We start from the raw sequence: 19,627 nt of genomic DNA on the forward strand, positions 1-19,627 counted from the left end.
GACGGTCTGTTCACGTCATTTGACAGGGAATCGGAAATTATGGAATAAATGTTGCATGTAGCCTACTTTCTAGTGTTCTGGCGAAATTACCCAGGTTAAGAGTAAATATTAAGCATATATATAAAGCACATACGTGCCTCTTTTTTCATAAATGTTCTTAATACATAATGGGGTGCAGTAAGAATTAAATGGCGCCTTCCAAGTAGCGCTAATAAGCAGTGAAGCACGTTGGCAACTAGACCATACAATTGTGATGTAGAACAAAATACAAATAAAACATAAAGTGCTTGCATGATATTGAGGCGTACAGCGATCGTTAGTTAACCTGTGTGGTGGTGCCTTATCATTTGTTTACCCTTGGGCCATGGCAACGTGATTGCTACCTGCTCTCATTGGCTGAATCGATGAGAATGTTTTAAACTCAATCAATATAAGGTTGCGGGGAGACGAAGCTCTGTACGTTTTGTTTATTTTATTTACGTGACCATATTTTGGTTATATGTTTAAAAAAGAAACGAAAAAAGAAACAGTTCTCTTGTTTAGGGAATCAGTTCTCGTCGTTCACCTTCGGGATTCGCTCGTTCTGACCGAATCGTTCGCGACCAACCAATCACTGCTAGCCTAGCATGCTGACTATAACGTTAACCTTGCATGCTTAACCAAGCACGCTATCCCGGCATGCTAGCATAGCACGCTAGCTCGGCATGCTAACCCGGCGCGGTAGCCTTGCACATTAGCCTAGCACACTATCCCGGCATACTAGCCTAGCACGCTAACCCAGCATGGTAACCCTGCACGCTTACCTAGCATGCTAACTATCACGATAACCTAGCGCGTTTATCAGGCTATCAAAGCCAATAGCACCTGAAATCGAATGTAGCATGCTAACCGAGCCCACTATCCCTAGCATGCTAGCCCTTTTACAGTGTTTCAGCAGACTGCCACTTCTTTCTGCAGTTACAGTAGCGCAGGTAACTTCATCACATCTAGAGTCGAATAAACATTTATGGCTCATGTCGAACCAAAAACATGTATTTGCATTCAATAATTGTTCCAGAATCATAACAAATTTGGGACACTTACCATATTGATTTCTCTGGGGTGGTGAAACATTGAGGCGATTCAATTATGGTGTCAAACAAGACAGACGCACACAGTAAACACTCAGAGACTGAGCTCCTCCCGAGGAACAGTAGACCATCTGCTCAGACCGGCTCAGTCTCTGGAGATAACCTGGTACCTCAACACTGGTGAGGACCAGCGGACCATCTGCTCAGACCGGCTCAGTCTCTGGAGATAACCTGGTACCTTAACACTGGTTAGGTCCAGCGGACCATCTGCTCAGACCGGCTCAGTCTCTGCAGATAACCTGGTACCTCAACACTAGTGAGGACCAGCGGACCATCTGCTCAGACCGGCTCAGTCTCTGGAGATAACCTGGTACCTCAACACTGGTACCTCATTGCTGGTTAGGATGAGGGAGTTTAGGACGGAGGAGTTAGACTGGAGGAATTAGGAGGAGGGAGATTAGGATGGAGGAGTTTAGGACACATGCATAAACACACAAACACACACACACTGGGTACACACACACACACACCCACACACACACACACACACTGGACACATAGACTCACGCAGCCAGACAGTCATACAGACGTACACGGGGCATGTCACACACCGCTGCACGCACAAACACACACACACACACACATGCCTAAAGAGTAAGGGTCTGATGTGTGAGGCTGTCTGCTCGCTGTCGCTGCTCTGCATCACAACCGAGGCTGGCTGGTACTGTCCTCAGTCGGCCAGGAGTCCTGAAGCCCGTACGGACCTCACTGACGGCTGCTTCCTCAGGCTTATGACACATCTGAGACCTTATGCACTGAACTGCAGAGACACACACACACACACACACATGCGCGCGGACACACGCACACGCACACACGCACACACGCACGCACGCACACACACACACACACACACACACACACACACACACACTCAAACTCACGCTCACACACACACACACTCAAACTCACGCTCACACACCCAGGGAGATGCAGCCTAACAGAACCTTATGAAGGAATATGCTGTCTGGTATTTCGACTCTAGCTTCTATGACTCACACTGGAACCAGTACACTCTGTACAGTACAGTCAGTACCGTACACCACAGTCAGACAGTACAGTACAGTACAGTCAGTACAGTCAGACAGTACAGTACTGTACTGTACAGACTGTGCAGTACAGTCAGTCAGTACAGTTAGGAAGTACAGTTAGACAGCACAGTATGGTATAGTCAGTACAGGCGGTACAGTACAGTCAGTACAATACAGTCAGTACAGTCAGTACAGTACACCAGTCAGACAGTGCAGTACAGTCAGACAGTACAGTACAGTCAGACAGCTGTGCAGGAGGTTCTGGGGGGAGGTTCTGGTCTACAGAGGGGAGGTTCTTGGGGGAGGTTCTGACCTACAGAGGGGAGGTACTGGGGGGAGGTTGTGACCTACAGAGAGGAGGTTCTGGGCGGAGGTTCTGACCTACAGAGGGGAGGTTCTGGTCTACAGAGGGGAGGTTCTGGGGGGAGGTTCTGGTCTACAGAGGGGAGGTTCTGGGGGGAGGTTCTGGTCTACAGAGGGGAGGTTCTGGTCTACAGAGGGGAGGTTCTGGGGGGAGGTTGTGACCTACAGAGGGGAGGTTCTGGTCTAGAGAGGGGAGGTTCTTGTCTACAGAGGGGAGGTTCTGGGGGGAGGTTGTGACCTACAGAGTGGAGGTTCTGGTCTACAGAGGGGAGGTTCTGGGGGGAGGTTGTGACCTACAGAGGGGAGGTTCTGGGGGGAGGTTGTGACCTACAGAGGGGAGGTTCTGGTCTACAGAGGGGAGGTTCTGGGGGGAGGTTCTGGTCTACAGAGGGGAGGTTCTGGGGGGAGGTTGTGACCTACAGAGGGGAGGTTCTGGTCTACAGAGGGGAGGTTCTGGGGGGAGGTTCTGGTCTACAGAGGGGAGGTTCTGGGGGGAGGTTGTGACCTACAGAGGGGAGGTTCTGGTCTACAGAGGGGAGGTTCTGGGGGGAGGTTCTGGTCTACAGAGGGGAGGTTCTGGGGGGAGGTTGTGACCTACAGAGCGGAGGTTCTGGTCTACAGAGGGGAGGTTCTGGTCGTGATCCAGCCTGCTCTCCGTCCCCAGGGAGGAGTGGGGGTCTCCCACCGGAGAACAGCTCCATCGACACGGGGCTGGTGGTGGTGGGGCACCGCGTGGCCCAGGGTCTGCCGCCCGGGGTCTTCTGGAGGTCCCGCCTCACCATGGCCACGCCCAGCTTCCTCAAGTTCAACATCTCCGTCCAGAAGAACGCGCTGATCGGGGTCTACGGCCGCAAGGGCCTGGCCCCGTCACACACACAGGTACAGCGCCCTGCTCTTCATCACCACGCCCTGCTCTTCGTCACCACGCCCTCCTCTTCATCACCACGCCCTCTTCATCACCACGCCCTCCTCATCACCACGCCCTCCTCTTCATCACCACGCCCTCCTCTTCCTCACCAAGCCCTCCTCTTCCTCACCACCCCATCCTCTTCATCACCACGCCCTCCTCTTCCTCACCACAGCCTCCTCTTCATCACCACGTTCTCCTCTTCAACACCACGCCTTCCTCTTCATCACCAACCCCTCCTCTTCATCACCACGCCATCCTCTTCCTCACCACAGCCTCATCTTCATCACCATGCCCTCCTCTTCATCACCACGCCCTCCTCTTCATTACCATCCCATCCTCTTCCTCACCACAGTTTCCTCTTCATCACCACGCCCTCCTCTTGATCACCAACCCCTCCCCCTCATCACAACGCCCTCCTCTTCCTCACCACAGCCTCCTCTTCATCACCAACCCCTCCCCCTCATCACCACGCCCTCCTCTTCATTACCATCCCATCCTCTTCCTCACCACAGTCTCCTCTTCATCATCACGCCCTCCTCTTCATTACCGACCCATCCTCTTCCTGACCACAGCGTCAACTTCATCACCACGCCCTCCTCTTCCTCACCACAGCCTCCTCTTCATCACCATGCCCTCCTCTTCATCACCAACCCCTCCCCCTCATCACCACGCCCTCCTCTTCCTCACCACAGCCTCCTCTTCATCACCACACCCTCCTCTTCATCACCAACCCCTCCCCCTCATCACCACGCCCTCCTCTTCATCACCACGCCCTCCTCTTCATTACCGACCAATCCTCTTCCTCACCACAGCGTCAACTTCATCACCACGCCCTCCTCTTCCTCACCACAGCCTCCTCTTCATCACCACGCCCTCCTCTTCCTCACCACAGCCTCCTCTTCATCACCAACCCCTCCCCCTCATCACCACGCCCTCCTCTTCCTCACCACAGCCTCCTCTTCATCACCACGCCCTCCTCTTCATCACCAACCCCTCCCCCTCATCACCACGCCCTCCTCTTCATCACCACGCCCTCCTCTTCATTACCGACCCATCCTCTTCCTGACCACAGCGTCAACTTCATCACCACGCCCTCCTCTTCCTCACCACAGCCTCCTCTTCATCACCACGCCCTCCTCTTCCTCACCACAGCCTCCTCTTCATCACCACGCCCTCCTCTTCCTCACCACAGCCTCCTCTACATCACTCCCAGTGAGGAGAGCGTTGTGGGGCCGGGAGGCTCTGGTCCGCCCTGGTAGTGGAGGAGCTGTCCCCACTCACTGTGAAGCTTCATCTACTAACTCATTACTACCACTGTTTGACTTGTCTGAGCCACACTGACGTGAGTGTGTGTGTGTGTCTGCGTGTGAGTGTGTGTGTGTGTGTCTGCGTGAGTGTGTGCGTGCGTGTGTGTGCGTGCGTTTGTGTGTGTGTGTGTGTGCATGTCACGATCACGGCTCAATGTAAAGAGCGGCTGTGTGTTCTTCTAGACGCAGCTATTCACGTCCCCGCCAGGCGTCTGAGCGCTCCGATCAGTGGAGGGAGTCCTCAGTCGAGAGCGGGTCACTCCCGCTCCGTTCTTCAAAGCTTCACCTCCTCGACACGGAGAGGAGGAGGAGGGGGAGGGGGAAGAGGAGGGGGGGAGGAGAGGAGGAGGAGGAGGGGGAGGAGGAGGAGGGAGAGGGGGAGGAGCTGAGGAGGAGGAGGAGGAGGAGAGGAGGAGGAGGAGGGAGAGGAGGAGGAGGGAGAGGAGGAGGAGCTGAGGAGGAGGGGGAGGAGGGAGAGGAGGAGGAGGAGGGAGAGGAGTAGGAGGGGGAGGAGGGCGAGGAGGGGGAGGAGGGCGAGGAGGAGGAGGAGAGGAGGAGGAGGAGGGCGAGGAGAAGGGGGAGGAGGAGGAGGGCGAGGGCGAGGAGGAGCAGAGAACTCAATGTCCCTCAAGGTGATGAGGCCGGTCCGAGTAGTAATTATCTGACTACTCCGAGTGTCTCTTTGTGTGGCCGGTGGAGCCCGTCAGGGTCTCCAGAGTGCGGCCCGCTGCGTTGTGTAGGGTCAGCCGGGGTCCGATCGATGGCCGGCGAGAGGACCAATGAAACGTATCGACGGCCAGTTCTTCTGCTCGCCGCGAGAACAATGCTCTCCTCTCTGCGTACGTTGAGTTTCTGACCAGGTTGCTCGGGCTCAGTGGATCCACATCCTGGTGGCGTTTCCCCTCCCGCCGCTGGCGCCCTCGCCCGGCCTCGCCGTCGCCGTTCTGCTGACGCTGCTGATGGAGGCGGTCGGGGCCCCGCCCAGTGATGGGAGGCAGTCGGGGCCCCACCCACTGGCGGCGGCGGTTCTCTGGCGCTTTTGTTCTCTGGCGCTTTGGTTCTCCATGCGTCTCTCTGGCAGCCTTGTTCCATTAACCTCGATGTTAATGAATTCGGCCTGGTTCTGAAGGGGCTGTGTTTTATGGTCCTCATTCCTCTGGTGTTTAAGGAACCGCTCATGAGGAGCAGAGCTTGGGGGGGGTTTAGTGGCTCTGTCCTCATAGGGGTCGGCTGCCTTCTCTACAGGGAGGAGCTGTTGGGGGGGTCTGGGAGAAAGAGTCGGACCAGAGAACAGCTTATCACCTGCAGAGTCTGGGCTCTGTTGTGTGACAGATTCGGGCTTTTATTGTCTTTGAAGCTTTTTTTGAAACGTGATTCCTGCCGTTGTGAAGCCTCTTTGTGAAGCTGTGTGTTGGAGCGCTCTGAATAATGAGGGCCTGCTGCCTGGGTGTGGTTTCATCTGAGTACATGTGTTGAGTCAGTGTGTATCCAGAGAGCTGTGTGTGTCTGCAGTATGAATTTTGTATAGTTGGATATGAGTACATGTGTAAGTGTGTATTCTGTGCGCGTACAGCGTGATGTGAGTACACCTTCCAGAGTGTATTCTGTGTGTTTCTGCAGCATGACTTTGTGGAGCTGCTGTGTCTAGTGTGATGTGAGTCAGTGTATTAGAGTGTGTAATGTAATGTGAGTCAGTGTATTAGAGAGTATAGTGTAATGTGAGTAAGTGTATTGTTCTGTGTCTGCAGTATGACTTTGTGGCGCTGTTGTGTATAGTTAGATGTGAGTACATGTGTAAGTGAGTATTGTGTGTGTGTGTATAGTGGGATGTGAGTTTGTGTTATAGAGTGTATATTGTGATGTGAGTAAGTGTATTGTTCTGTGTCTGCAGTATGACTTTGTGGAGCTGTTGTGTATAGCTAGATGTGAGTAGATCTGTAAGAGTGCATTGTGTGTGTGTGTGTGTGTGTGTGTGTGTCGTGTGATGTGAGTACCGTGTGTTTCTAAGTGTGTATTCTTTATGTTTCTGCAGTATGACTTTGAGGAGCTGTTGTGTATAGCTAGATGTGAGTAGATCTGTAAGAGTGCATTGTGTGTGTGTGTGTGTGTGTGTGTGTGTGTGATGTGAGTACCGTGTGTTTCTAAGTGTGTATTCTTTATGTTTCTGCAGTATGACTTTGTGGAGCTGTTGGACGGCAGTCGGCTGATCGCTAAGGAGCGACGGCCCACCAGTGAGCCGGTGTCGGTCCACCAGGCGGGCTTTATCCAGCACCTGGACCCGGGGGTCTGGCACCTGGCCTTCTACAACGACGGCCGCGGCGTGGAGGCTGTGTCCTACAACACCATCGTCCTGGGTGAGAGCAGCTCAGATCACAACCCACAATCATCCTTATTAACCAACTCCTAATACCATAGATCAGCCACATGATTGACAAAAATTTGCATCCTCTAAACATGAATAATCTCCTCGTATTATAATGATAATCAGCCCTGAGCAGACATGGAGACGACTTCATCGAGGGCGTCTCAGTATGGAGAAGATGTAAAGCGCTGAAAGCTGCACCCCCTGCGTCAGCTGATAGCAGGGGGTCCGTGGGTGGGAGGGGGGCGGTGGTGTTAACATAGATAAACATCTGAAGGAGCTTCAACATCAGGGCGTCCTTCACTGGTAAACCAGCAGGCCTGACATCGAGCTCAGCGCTCTGAAACACGCCCGCTCTCGGGACAGAACACAAGGTTTCATTTGGGGAACGCGAGCCGCAGCGATACGACTGCTCATTGATTCATGTCGACTAACAACCGCGTCGATGCTCTCAAGTCAAATTTCCTTGTGGATTTCAAGGTAGAAAAGCACTAAGTCTGAGCCTTTTGTATTTCCTCTGAGGGACGCGGGCGCAGGCAGCATTGATCCGCTCCACTGATATGAAACTATCGACGGGTGAGAGGTCATATTGTCGCGGTCCGTCCAGCGCCAGTCGATGACCACCGGAGGCCGGGGCAATAACACAAGTGTTCCCCTCCGGTGGAATAACACGGCCGGCCAGGGCCTTTATGAGCTGAGCGCAGGCTGGATGTGGCTGTAGGAGACGTCAGATTAACTTCAAGTCACACCAGATTTACAGAGCTATAAACACTCGGGGGGTGGTGTTGTGCCATCCGTCACTCATGTGAGAAGGGCTTTGACAGGAGGAGAAAAATGTGTCAGGGAAATACAATTATTCGGGGTGATTTAAAACGCCGTTGTGACTTTTATTTAAAATGTCTTGGATGAGCGGAGCTGAGCCGAGGATTACAGGAGACCTCCGACTGCTCCTGGGAGCTACTGAAGATCACTGATGCTCACAGGAGCATCAAGCAGCAGATCTGCATGTTCAAAGCCGCCTGAGGAACTCTGCGCTCCCTCTAGAACAGAGTTACCAAACCTCCGGTCCCCGAACTGGAGCCGGTCCCTGGACCCCTTTGAACCGGGCCTCGAAATGTATAAAGAATAAAAGAAACAACATATTTTATAACTTTTATAACTCCAACACATAGACTCCGTACACTTTTTTGTAGTGAAGAAAAAAAGAAACATTTGTGAATTGTTCTGAAAGTTAAAATATTGGTGTATTAAATTCATACAATTTGCCTTTGTTGCCACGTAATTCATAGTATGCAACTAAACCACTGTAAATTAAGCACTGCAGATGCACTGTGACTTTGCACTACTTTTGTGTTTATTTAGTCTCAGGTGACTTTTCTTATGTTTCTCTTGTAAATTCTATTATTTTATATTAGTGCATTGTTGAATGGAGGCTGAGAATCAAGCGTTTCATTGCCGTTGCTTTAATTGTTGTGAAAATGACAAACAAACCATCTTGAAAAACAATGAAAAAATTTTAAAAAATAATGACGCATCTTAAAATTAAGGCATTAACATTGACGACGGGTCCTCCATGAATATGCCGGTCCTTGGAAAAAAAGAGCTTGGGACCCCGGCTCTAGTAGATAGAACCCCTGTTGATTTAATGTCTCGTGTAAAAGAGCGATGATTTGTGGTCTTGATTAATGTGACATGATAAGTGCACTCATTGATAGGTCTCACTATGGATTTCCACTTCCTGTCCCTGCAGACTCGGTCATGGAGTGCCCTCACAGCTGCTATGGCAACGGGGAGTGTGTGGCGGGCTCCTGTCACTGCTTCCCCGGGTTTATGGGCCCCTACTGCTCCCGCGGTGAGGCCCCCAGCCCTGACGATCACCCAGTACCCCCGCCGAGGTCCCGGTATCTCCACCGAGTATTGACCTCAAGACCACACATCAGGCTTTAAAACCTCAATGAGATGTCTCAGACTGAGCCATCCAATCACAGCACAGCCCCTATCTCCCCATGACTTATTCATCCAATCACAGCACAGCCCCAATCTCCCCCTGACACAGACCTCAACAGATTCTGACTGATGAACAGGAACAGTGTCCACCATGTTGTGTTCTGACCTCCTCCTCCTCCCTGGTTCTGACCTCCTCCTCCTCCTCCTCCTCCTCCTCCTCCCTGGTTCTGACCTCCTCCTCCTCCCTGGTTCTGACCTCCTCCTCCTCCTCCCTGGTTCTGACCTCCTCCTTCTCCATGGTTCTGACCTCCTCGTCCCTGGTTCTGACCTCCTCCTCCTCCTCCTCCTCCCTGGTTCTGACCTCCTCCTCCTCCCTGGTTCTGACCTCCTCCTCCTCCCTGGGTTGTGACCTCCCTCTCCTCCTCCTCCCTGGGTTCTGACCTCCTCCTCCTCCTCCTCCTCCTCCTCCTCCCTCGTTCTGACCTCCTCCTCCTCCTTCCTGGTTCTGACCTCCTCCTCCTCCCTGGTTCTGACCTCCTTCTTCTCCATGGTTCTGACCTCCTCCTCCCTGGTTCTGACCTCCTCCTCCTCCTCCCTGGTTCTGACCTCCTCCTCCTCCTCCTCCTCCTCCTCCTCCTCCTCCCTGGTTCTGACCTCCTCCTCCTCCCTGGTTCTGACCTCCTCCTCTTCCTCCCTGGTTCTGACCTCCTCCTTCTCCATGGTTCTGACCTCCTCCTCCCTGGTTCTGACCTCCTCCTCCTCCTCCTCCTCCCTGGTTCTGACCTCCTCCTCCTCCCTGGTTCTGACCTCCTCCTCCTCCCTGGGTTGTGACCTCCCTCTCCTCCTCCTCCCTGGGTTCTGACCTCCTCCTCCTCCTCCTCCTCCTCCCTCGTTCTGACCTCCTCCTCCTCCCTGGTTCTGACCTCCTTCTTCTCCATGGTTCTGACCTCCTCCTCCCTGGTTCTGACCTCCTCCTCCTCCTCCCTGGTTCTGACCTCCTCCTCCTCCCTGGGTTCTGACCTCCCTCTCCTCCTCCTCCCTGGGTTCTGACCTCCCTCTCCTCTCCTCCTCTCCCTGTTCCAGCGGCCTGCCCGGTGCTCTGCAGTGGTAACGGTCAGTACACCCGGGGCCGCTGCCAGTGCTTCAGCGGCTGGAAGGGGACAGAGTGCGACGTCCAGACCGCCCAGTGTCTGGACCCCCAGTGTGGGGGGCACGGCACCTGCCTGGGGGGAGAATGCGTCTGCAACGCCGGCCGCAAGGGGAACTACTGCGAACAAGGTAGGAGGTGTACCTTCCATCCCCTCTCTCCTCCTCCCCCTCCCCAACTCTCTCTCCCCAACCCTCCCACCTTCCTCTCCCTCCCCTCCCTCCCTCCCCTCCCTCCCTCCCTCCCTCCCCCTCCCCAACTCTCTCTCCCCAACCCTCCCACCTTCCTCTCCCTCCCCTCCCTCCCTCCCCTCCCTCCCTCCCTCCCTCCCCCTCCTCCCCCTCCCCAACTCTCTCTCCCCAACCCTCCCACCTTCCTCTCCCTCCCCTCCCTCCCTCCCCTCCCTCCCTCCCTCCCTCCCCCTCCTCCCCCTCCCCAACTCTCTCTCCCCAACCCTCCCACCTTCCTCTCCCTCCCCTCCCTCCCTCCCCCTCCTCCCCCTCCCCAACTCTCTCTCCCCCATCCTCTCTCCCCCACCCTCCCTCCTCCCTCCTCCCATCTCCTAGAGGAGTGGCCCCCAGGGACCGGCCACACTCCAGCGGTAAAACAATCGCTGTTTTCGAGTCTACCGAGCGGATAATTCATCGGATGCCGCTATCGACCTTCCCCGTGTATGAATTAGCTCCCTCGAACTGTTTAATGCAAACACCCGGAGACGCGGGAGGAGGCGCGTGGCGGAGAACAACCGCTGGCTCAATCACTTATTGATCCGATCATGTGTTGGGAATGAGGCGTCTCCTCCTCCTCCTCCTCCTCCCCCCATCCCAGCTGTGTTTAACTCCATCGATCCACATTCAGGGGCAATTAGCCCCTCAGATTCTCCTGGAGGTTGCTGGCCTCACGCAGAACCTTCTGCAAAGGAATGTCGGGAGAAGTGGAAGAACAGAAGTGGTTGTGGACGATCAATAACATGCATATTGACATCCGGCGGAGGATCCCGGTGGTGTTGGAGGATCTCTGGTCAGCCTTGCAGCGAGTCGCTCGTTATGATCGGTATTAGCTGGCTCGTAATAACGTTAATGAGCCACATGATTGACAAACGATTAGCATCCTGTAAACATGATGATCGCCCTGTAATCAGCCCCTAGGAGATGGGGAGACGCCCCAATTGAGGGCGTCTCTGTACTGAGACGAAGCTCTGAAGCTGCACCCGTCAGATAAGAGGAGAGATGTGGGGACGGAGATAAGTTTAAACACAGACACAGACTCTCTGGTGGAAATGACAGGAAGTGACACAGAGATGGCCAGGAACAAAAGGCAAACACGCCAGGCTCAGAGACACACGGCACTCTGTGGAGAGGATGTATTTAAACAGCATTAATATTCAGTCTGAGTGCAGCTTTAGCCGACCAAACAGACACAGCAGGAGGCTGTAACGACTCCCATCCTCATCAACACTAGAACAGCGCAACGGGTTCTTCAGAGGGTTCCTAACCACAGAGTCTCCCTCCTGTCTGTGTCCTCTCCCCCCTCCCCAGTGGACTGCATGGACCCGGTGTGTGCCGGTCATGGAGCCTGTCATCACGGGGAATGCCACTGCAACCCAGGCTGGGGGGGGGCCGTCTGCGAGGTCCTGAAGACCACCTGTCCCGAGCAGTGCTCCAACCACGGGACCTTCAGCACAGAGTCGGGGAACTGCGTGTGTGACGCCAAGTGGACGGGCGTGGACTGTTCCGTGGGTGAGGACCCCCCCCTTGAAATCTCTATGAGTTGTACCTCGATGAGTTGTATCTCCACTGGTCTCTATCTCTATGTGGTCTAGCTCTACGTGACCGTAGGAGGGTGGAGGAGGGTGTTTTGTTGACCGTGTGAAGGACGCTCTCCGCCAAGGGGCGGGGGGTGGCGACGGGTGGGGCTGGCGGTGGCACCCTGTGTGTTTTAGAGGATTCTCTCTTAATTATTACCCCAGCACCTCCTCAATTAAATAAGCCTTAATTAACAAGCACAGAGCACACATCGACTGGCGTCGGGGGCGTGTTAAAGCAGATAAACACGCCGCCGCTAATGAAAAATTGATTGCAAAGATTCTATGGAAAAGAGGTTCCTTTCTGTAGCGGCTCTGACCCCCTGCAGAGACGGGCTTAATATTCTGAGTGTGAACCCCCCCCGCCAGCTCCCCACCCGACACCAGAGTCTGAAGCACAAGGAGGGGCGGGCTGTGGCTCAGGACGTAGAGCGGGTTGGCTGGTAACCGGAAGGCTGCTAGTTCAATCCCCGCCTCCTCCTAGCTGAGTGTCGAGGTGTCCCTAAGCGAGATACCTCAACCTCACTGTGATCCTGACCACCTGGCTGTCGCCCTGCGTGGCTGGCACCGCCGTCGGTGTGTGAATGTGTGCATGAATGGGTGATTGTGAGGTCATATTGTAAAGCTTTGAGTGGCCACTGGTTAGAAAAGCGCCGTATACCAGTATATGCAGTCAATTTACCATTTACTCACAGAACCCGGTGGCTCAGCAGACCGTAGAACACGGGGTGTTTACCGGAGGTCTGCCGACCCAACAACAAGGATTTTATCCTTGAACCGTCACTCTCAGACGTTCCCCCGCCCATCGACTGGCCTTTGCTATTCGCTGCTCACTTATTTATGACAATAGAGCAGCGATGCGTTTGGTTTGTATATCTGAGCGCTGAAGCCTTTTTGAGACACAACACGGTCTGGGCTGGGCGCCTGCTAGCAGATTTAATTGCAGTTTCAGTAAACCGAAGTTGTGCACGATCAACGGTTCGGGCGCGCTCTGATCTCGAAGTGATAACACACAGATAAAGCATTACCCACAATGCAACACTTCACAGAGGGAGGAAACAGTAGTTGGAGCTGATTGGCTGATTGAAATATATGTTGTGTTGCTGTGTTCTCTGTTGTGTTGTCTCTCGTGCTCCTCAGACAATGAGATGAAACGATGCTCTGCTGCTGGAAAAGTCTCTTTGAAGAATTCATGAAGAAATGGAATAAAGAAATAAATAAAATTTGAAAGACATAAAGAAGGCCTGAGCTTTAGTTTAGCATCATTTCTATTCTTTTTTTTTCATATTTTCTTAGAAGTAGTTTTTTCTCAAATGTTCATTTGCGGTCGTTGTTTATTAATGATCAACTCAACTTTATCTAAACATCCCTTGTCACAGTCACACTCTTAGAGAGATTCCCCGCCCACACAGACGCCTCGAAGAGATCCAGAAGAGACGATGAAAGCCAGACTGAACACGAGGGAGGGACAGCGACCGAATCAAACGATCAGCCATTTAATAACCGCCAGCAGAACATGAACAACATGGTGGTCATTATTGTGAGTGGGGAATGGTTCTGGATGATTGTGGTGAGATTGGTTGGTTCCCAGCCTCCTCCAGAGGCCCCTCAGGTAGCAACACAAATTACTTCCAATCCAGCAGCAGATGCAATATGACATTCCTGTTTTTATGACACTGAGGAAAGTAAACGAAACTCAAGGACCCATCCTGCTGCTGGATATCTTCTGCAAACACAGAGCAGCCCTCTGGTCCAGAGCTCTGCTCCACCACAGACCAACCCTCTGGTCCAGAGCTCTGCTCCACCACCACAGGAGCATCAGTAGAGGTTGGGCCTCCAGTCCTCCCTGGGAACAGACCCAGTGGGAGGCGATGGGCTAAGGTCCATGAGGACAGAGCAGGAATCCCTCATGACCACGGAGAACTCAGACATTAGTCAACGTGGAGCACAGAGCAGACAACTACAGAAATGATACAAGAGAAGAGGATAATAAAGTAAAAACTATAATGAGAAACACTGAGAGCAAAGAGACTTTGTGGTTGTTGAGTGTTTAGTGGTTCAGTGACCATTTGAACCAGCGGGGACTGGTTGGGAAGGGATTTGTAAGGGTCTTGGTTCTATGACGGTGGTGTAGCAGTTGTACAATGGTTGTGTGGTGGTTGTTGGGGTTGTGTGACGGTTGTGTGACGTTTATGCAGTGGTTGTGTTACGGTTGTGTCATGGTTGTTTTACTGTTGTGTGACGGTTGTGTTAGGGTTGTTTGGCGGTTGTGTTACGGTGTCGTTACGGTTTTGTCACGGTTGTGTCACGGATGATTTATGGTTGTGTTACGGTTATGCGGCGGTTGTGTGGTGGTTTTGGCGGGTGTGTAACGGGGGTGTTGCAGTTTGGTTATGGTTGTGTTATGGCTGTGTATAACCCTGGTCATGTGTCCCCCAGAGCTGTGCGTGGTGGACTGCGGGGCCCACGGCGTGTGCCTGAGCGGCTCGTGCCACTGCGAGGAGGGCTGGGCGGGGCCCGAGTGTCTGCAGAGGGACTGCCACCCCCGCTGCATCGACCACGGGGTCTGCAGGGAGGGCAAGTGTGACTGCCACCAGGGCTGGACCGGGGAGCACTGCACCATAGGTAGGTCCTCACACCAGGGGGGTCAGACAGTCCTCACACCCAGGACACCAGGGGGGTTAGACAGTCCTGCCACCAGGGCTGGACCGGGGAGCACTGCACCATAGGTAGGTCCTCACACCAGGGGGGTTAGACAGTCCTGCCACCAGGGCTGGACCGGGGAGCACTGCACCATAGGTAGGTCCTCACACCAGGGGGGTCAGACAGTCCTGCCACCAGGGCTGGACCGGGGAGCACTGCACCATAGGTAGGTCCTCACACCAGGGGGGTTAGACAGTCCTCACACCCAGGACACCAGGGGGGTTAGACAGTCCTGCTACCAGGGCTGGACCGGGGAGCACTGCACCATAGGTAGGTCCTCACACCAGGGGGGTTAGACAGTCCTAACACCTCCGGGGGGGTAAGACAGTCCTCACACCCAGGACACCAGGGGGGTTAGACAGTCCTGCTACCAGGGCTGAACCGGGGAGCACTGCACCATAGGTAGGTCCTCACACCAGGGGGGTTAGACAGTCCTAACACCTCCAGGGGGGTAAGACAGTCCTCACACCCAGGACACCAGGGGGGTTAGACAGTCCTGCCACCAGGGCTGGACCGGGGAGCACTGCACCATAGGTAGGTCCTCACACCAGGGGGGTTAGACAGTCCTAACACCTCCGGGGGGGTAAGACAGTCCTCACACCCAGGACACCAGGGGGGTTAGACAGTCCTGCTACCAGGGCTGGACCGGGGAGCACTGCACCATAGGTAGGTCCTCACACCAGGGGGGTTAGACAGTCCTAACACCTCCAGGGGGGTAAGACAGTCCTCACACCCAGGACACCAGGGGGGTTAGACAGTCCTGCTACCAGGGCTGGACCGGGGAGCACTGCACCATAGGTAGGTCCTCACACCAGGGGGGTTAGACAGTCCTCACACCCAGACCCATAGGACACCAGGGGGGTTAGACAGTCCTCACATCCCCAGGACAACAGGGAGTAAGACAGTCCTCACATCCCCAGGACAACAGGGGGTAAGACAGTCCTCACACCCCCAGGAAATCCCGAGGGTTAGACAGTCCTCACACCCCCAGGACAACAGAGGGTAAGACAGTCCTCACATCCCCAGGACAACAGGGGGTAAGACAGTCCTCACATCCCCAGGACAACAGGGGGTAAGACAGTCCTCACATCCCCAGGACAGCAGGGGGTAAGACAGTCGTCACACCAAGATCCACAGGACACCAGGCAGGGGTTTGTCCCTCCTAACCCCACCACACTAACCCCCACCCCCCTAAACACACTAGCCCTCCCAACTAACCCCTCCCCTCCTTACCCCAGCCCACCGGTGGAGCAGTGGGTGGGGGCGGGGAGGGTGGAGGCGCTGGAGTCCCTTGCTATGTTCCCCCCCCCGCCCCCAACCCCGGCTGCAGTCAGAGCGCCGCTCAGATCTCAGCGCTGAGCGTCCGATCGCCACAATGCCGCCCCTTATCCCGTTACACGCCCGCGCCTCCACCGCCGCTCCGCTGTGTCCGGTCCGCTCCACGCCACGGCTTAGCGCCGGGCGCCGCGCCCCGCCGCAGCTCCGCCCCCTCCGCTGCCGGAGCCGGTGAGGTGCGGACGACGGGGAAGCAGACGAGCGCTTTAGCTGTGTTCATAGCGGCGCCACAGTGAGCGGGCTCGCTCCAGGGCCGCGGCAGAGGGACGCCGCTCCGCCAAATCCAGTTTAAACCAGCTCATCCAGGACGCCGCGGAGCGGGGCGGCGTTCAGGGCTGCTCGGAGCGACAGGAGCTGCACGTCTCTGTGTTAACAAGACGGCAGATGGTTAGCGCGAGCTGCACGCGTATTCACTCAGCGCAGGACGCCAGACTCCCTCGTACGGGCCGATAGTACAACACGTCGTTAGTGCCGCTCGCTCTGTCGGCGCGGCAACAGGAAGCGGCAACATCCTTCCTCAGGCTCTTCTGATTGGCAGAGCTCCTCCACACCTGCACCTGTGCCTCTAACCCGTCTCTCTCCCTCGGTTTCTATTAACACTTGTTGACCTGATTCCTAGGTGTGTTTCTCTTTCTGTCTGTCTGACTGGCCCTTTGTTTATCTATCTGTCTCTCCGTCTGTCTGTTGTTTATTTACCTACCTGTCTGTCTGTCCGTCTCTGTGTCTGTCTCTATGTCTGCGTGTCTTCCCGTCTGTGTGTCTTGCCGTCTCTCCAACCCCCTCTGGCCTCCTCCTCGTCTAGCCCTGGACTCTAGAGTATCAGGTAAACTCCTCCTCCTCCTCCTCCATCTCCCACTGGGCTCCCGGAGCTCCATGTCTTGTGTTCAGGGCTAGCCCCCCCGTACGGGCCGATACGAGCCTCCACCCCCAGAGCCTCTACCCTCCAGCTCGTAAACATCCAGCCCCCAGATTCAAATGAGAGCCCCCACCCCCCCCTGAGTGGCTGAGCTCTTCACCCCCCCCCCCCCCCCCTCCCCACCTTGTCTCCGCTACACCATCAATTAACCCCCAAGTTACCCTACAAGTTACCCCACAGGTCTCGTGACAAGTTACCCCACATGTTACCTGAGAAGTTAACCCACAAGTTACCCCACAGGTTACGTGACAAGTTACCCAACAAGTTACCCCACAGGTTACGTGACAAGTTACCCAACAAGTTACCCCACAGGTTACGTGACAAGTTACCCCACAGGTTACGTGACAAGTTAACCAACATGTTACCCCACAGGTTACAGGACAAGTTACCCAACAAGTTACCCCACAGGTTACGTGAAAAGTTACCCCACAGGTTGCGTGACAAGTTACCCCACAGGTTACCCCACAGGTCAAGGGACAAGTTACCCTACAAGTTACCCCACAGGTTACATGACAAGTTACCCCACAGGTTACATGACAAGTTACCCCACAGGTTACGTTATAAGTTACCCCACAAGTTACCCCACAAGTTACCCCACATGTTACGTGACAAGTTACCCTACAAGTTACCCCACAGGTTACATGACAAGTTACCCCACAAGTTAGCCCACAAGTTAGCCCACAAGTAACCCAACAGGTTAGGTGACAAGTTACCCCACAAGTAACCCCACAGGTTATGTGACAAGTTACCCTACACGTTACCCCACAGGTTACGTGTCAAGTTACCCCACAAGTTACACCACAAGTTACCCCACAGGTTGCGTGACAAGTTACCCCACAAGTTGCTCCACAGGTTACGCGAAAAGTTATCCCACAAGTTACCCTACAAGTTACCCCACGGGTTACCCACAAATGAACCCACAAGTTAACCCACAACTTACCCCACAGGTTACCCACGAGTTACCCCACAGGTTATGTGACAAGATACCCTACAAGTTAACCCACAAGTTACCCCACAGGTTACGTGACAAGTTACCCCACAGGTTACGTGAAATGTTACCCTACAAGTTACTCTACAAGTTCTCCCACAGGTTACGTGACAAGTTACACTACAAGTTACCACAAGTTACCCCACAGGTTATGTGACAAGTTACCACACAGGTTACGTGACAAGTTAACCCACAATTTAACCCACAAGTTACCAACGAGTTAACCCACAAGTTATCCCACAGGTTATCCCCAAGTTAACCTATAGGTTAACCCACAAGTTAACCCATAAGTTACCCCACAGGTAACTCTACAAGTTACCCCACAGGTTAAGGGACATGTTACCCAACAAGTTACCCCACAAGTTAACCCACAAGTTACCCCACCAGTGACGCGCAGTGATTGTGTTTGTCAGTCTTAGTAATTTTCTTTTCCGAATGTCTCCCTCTGCACGGCTGTGATAGGAGCCGTGAAGATAGGATATAAAGGTAATCTGCCCTCCCACCTCAGGGGGTGTGTGTCTCCCAGCACGGCGTCCTGTCCCAGTCCTCCCAGTCCCTCCATCCCCTGTCCGTCAGTCCCACAGACCCCGCTGTCTCACCCTGTCTGACCAGTCCAACCCCACAAACCCCTCCCCGAGCAGCAACGGGACCCGCCCCACATGGTTCTGTCAAACCCCTCCCCCTGATTTACATAACCCCTCCCTTTCCCATGGTGTTGCTGTCCATTCACATGAGGGCTTCCGTACGCATCTAACACTCTCTCTCATTGGTCGCCTCCTCCAGCGTTGACGTTGGTACCAAAAAGGGTAATTAATGAACCTGCGTTACCTGATCATTCTAATCAGTCGTCGGTAAGGTTAAAGAGTTGCCAGTGGCCTCCGTCCCTCTCATGTGAAGACCAGCACGCACCTCCCCAGAGCCGTCCTAGACTACATGTTCTCCTGATGTCGTCTTCTACCATTTATTTGTCCTTCCTTGCCTCCCATCCAACCCCCCTCCCTCCCTACCCCTCGTTTGTTCTCTGTGCTGTGATTGGTCGCCGGTTAACGAGGCCTGTGTTGACAGATGGCTGTCCCGGACTCTGTAACAACAACGGGAGGTGTGTCCTGGACCACAACGTCTGGCACTGCGTCTGCCAGGGCGGCTGGAGGGGGCTGGGCTGCCACGTCGCCACGGAAACACTCTGCTCCGACGGCAAGGACAACGAGGGGGGTGAGACACCTGTCCGACCCAACACACACCTGTCTAATCCAACCTGTGTAACCTGTATAACCAAATACACACATGTCTGACCCAACATGCACCTGTCTTACCCTACACACACCTGTCTGACCCAACATACACCTGGCTAACCCAAAGCTCACCTGTCTAATCCAACACACACCTGTGTAACCAAATACTCACATGTCTGACCCAACACACACCTGTCTCACCAACACACACCTGTCTTACCCAACACACAAATGTCTGACCCAACACACACCTGCCTTACCCTACACACCTGTCTGACCCAACATACACCTGTGTAACCAAATACACACCTGTCTAACCCAACACACACCTCTGTAACCAAACATACACCTGTCTTACCCAACACACACCTGTGTAACCAAATACACACCTGTCTAACCCAACACACACCTCTGTAACCAAACATACACCTGTCTTACCCAACACACACCTG

At 54.2% G+C, this 19,627-nt stretch overlaps 1 protein-coding gene across 1 annotated transcript in view; it reads left to right on the forward strand.

Annotated features, from left to right (window-relative positions):
* Positions 1-19,627, forward strand: part of LOC307081763 (teneurin-3) — a gene marked incomplete at both ends in the record, with an annotated part of 115,185 nt that overhangs the window by 59,739 nt on the left and 35,819 nt on the right. Inside the window, 9 exon segments of the mRNA XM_079745085.1 lie at positions 3,189-3,403; positions 6,912-7,095; positions 8,854-8,955; positions 10,134-10,328; positions 11,736-11,936; positions 14,441-14,626; positions 16,842-16,862; positions 18,406-18,429; positions 19,009-19,155. Of these exon segments, the coding sequence (XP_079601211.1) occupies positions 3,189-3,403; positions 6,912-7,095; positions 8,854-8,955; positions 10,134-10,328; positions 11,736-11,936; positions 14,441-14,626; positions 16,842-16,862; positions 18,406-18,429; positions 19,009-19,155 (1,275 nt within the window).

Source organism: Pollachius pollachius, assembly GCF_949987615.1.
Source record: "Pollachius pollachius genome assembly, chromosome: 10".
NCBI lineage: Eukaryota > Metazoa > Chordata > Actinopteri > Gadiformes > Gadidae > Pollachius > Pollachius pollachius.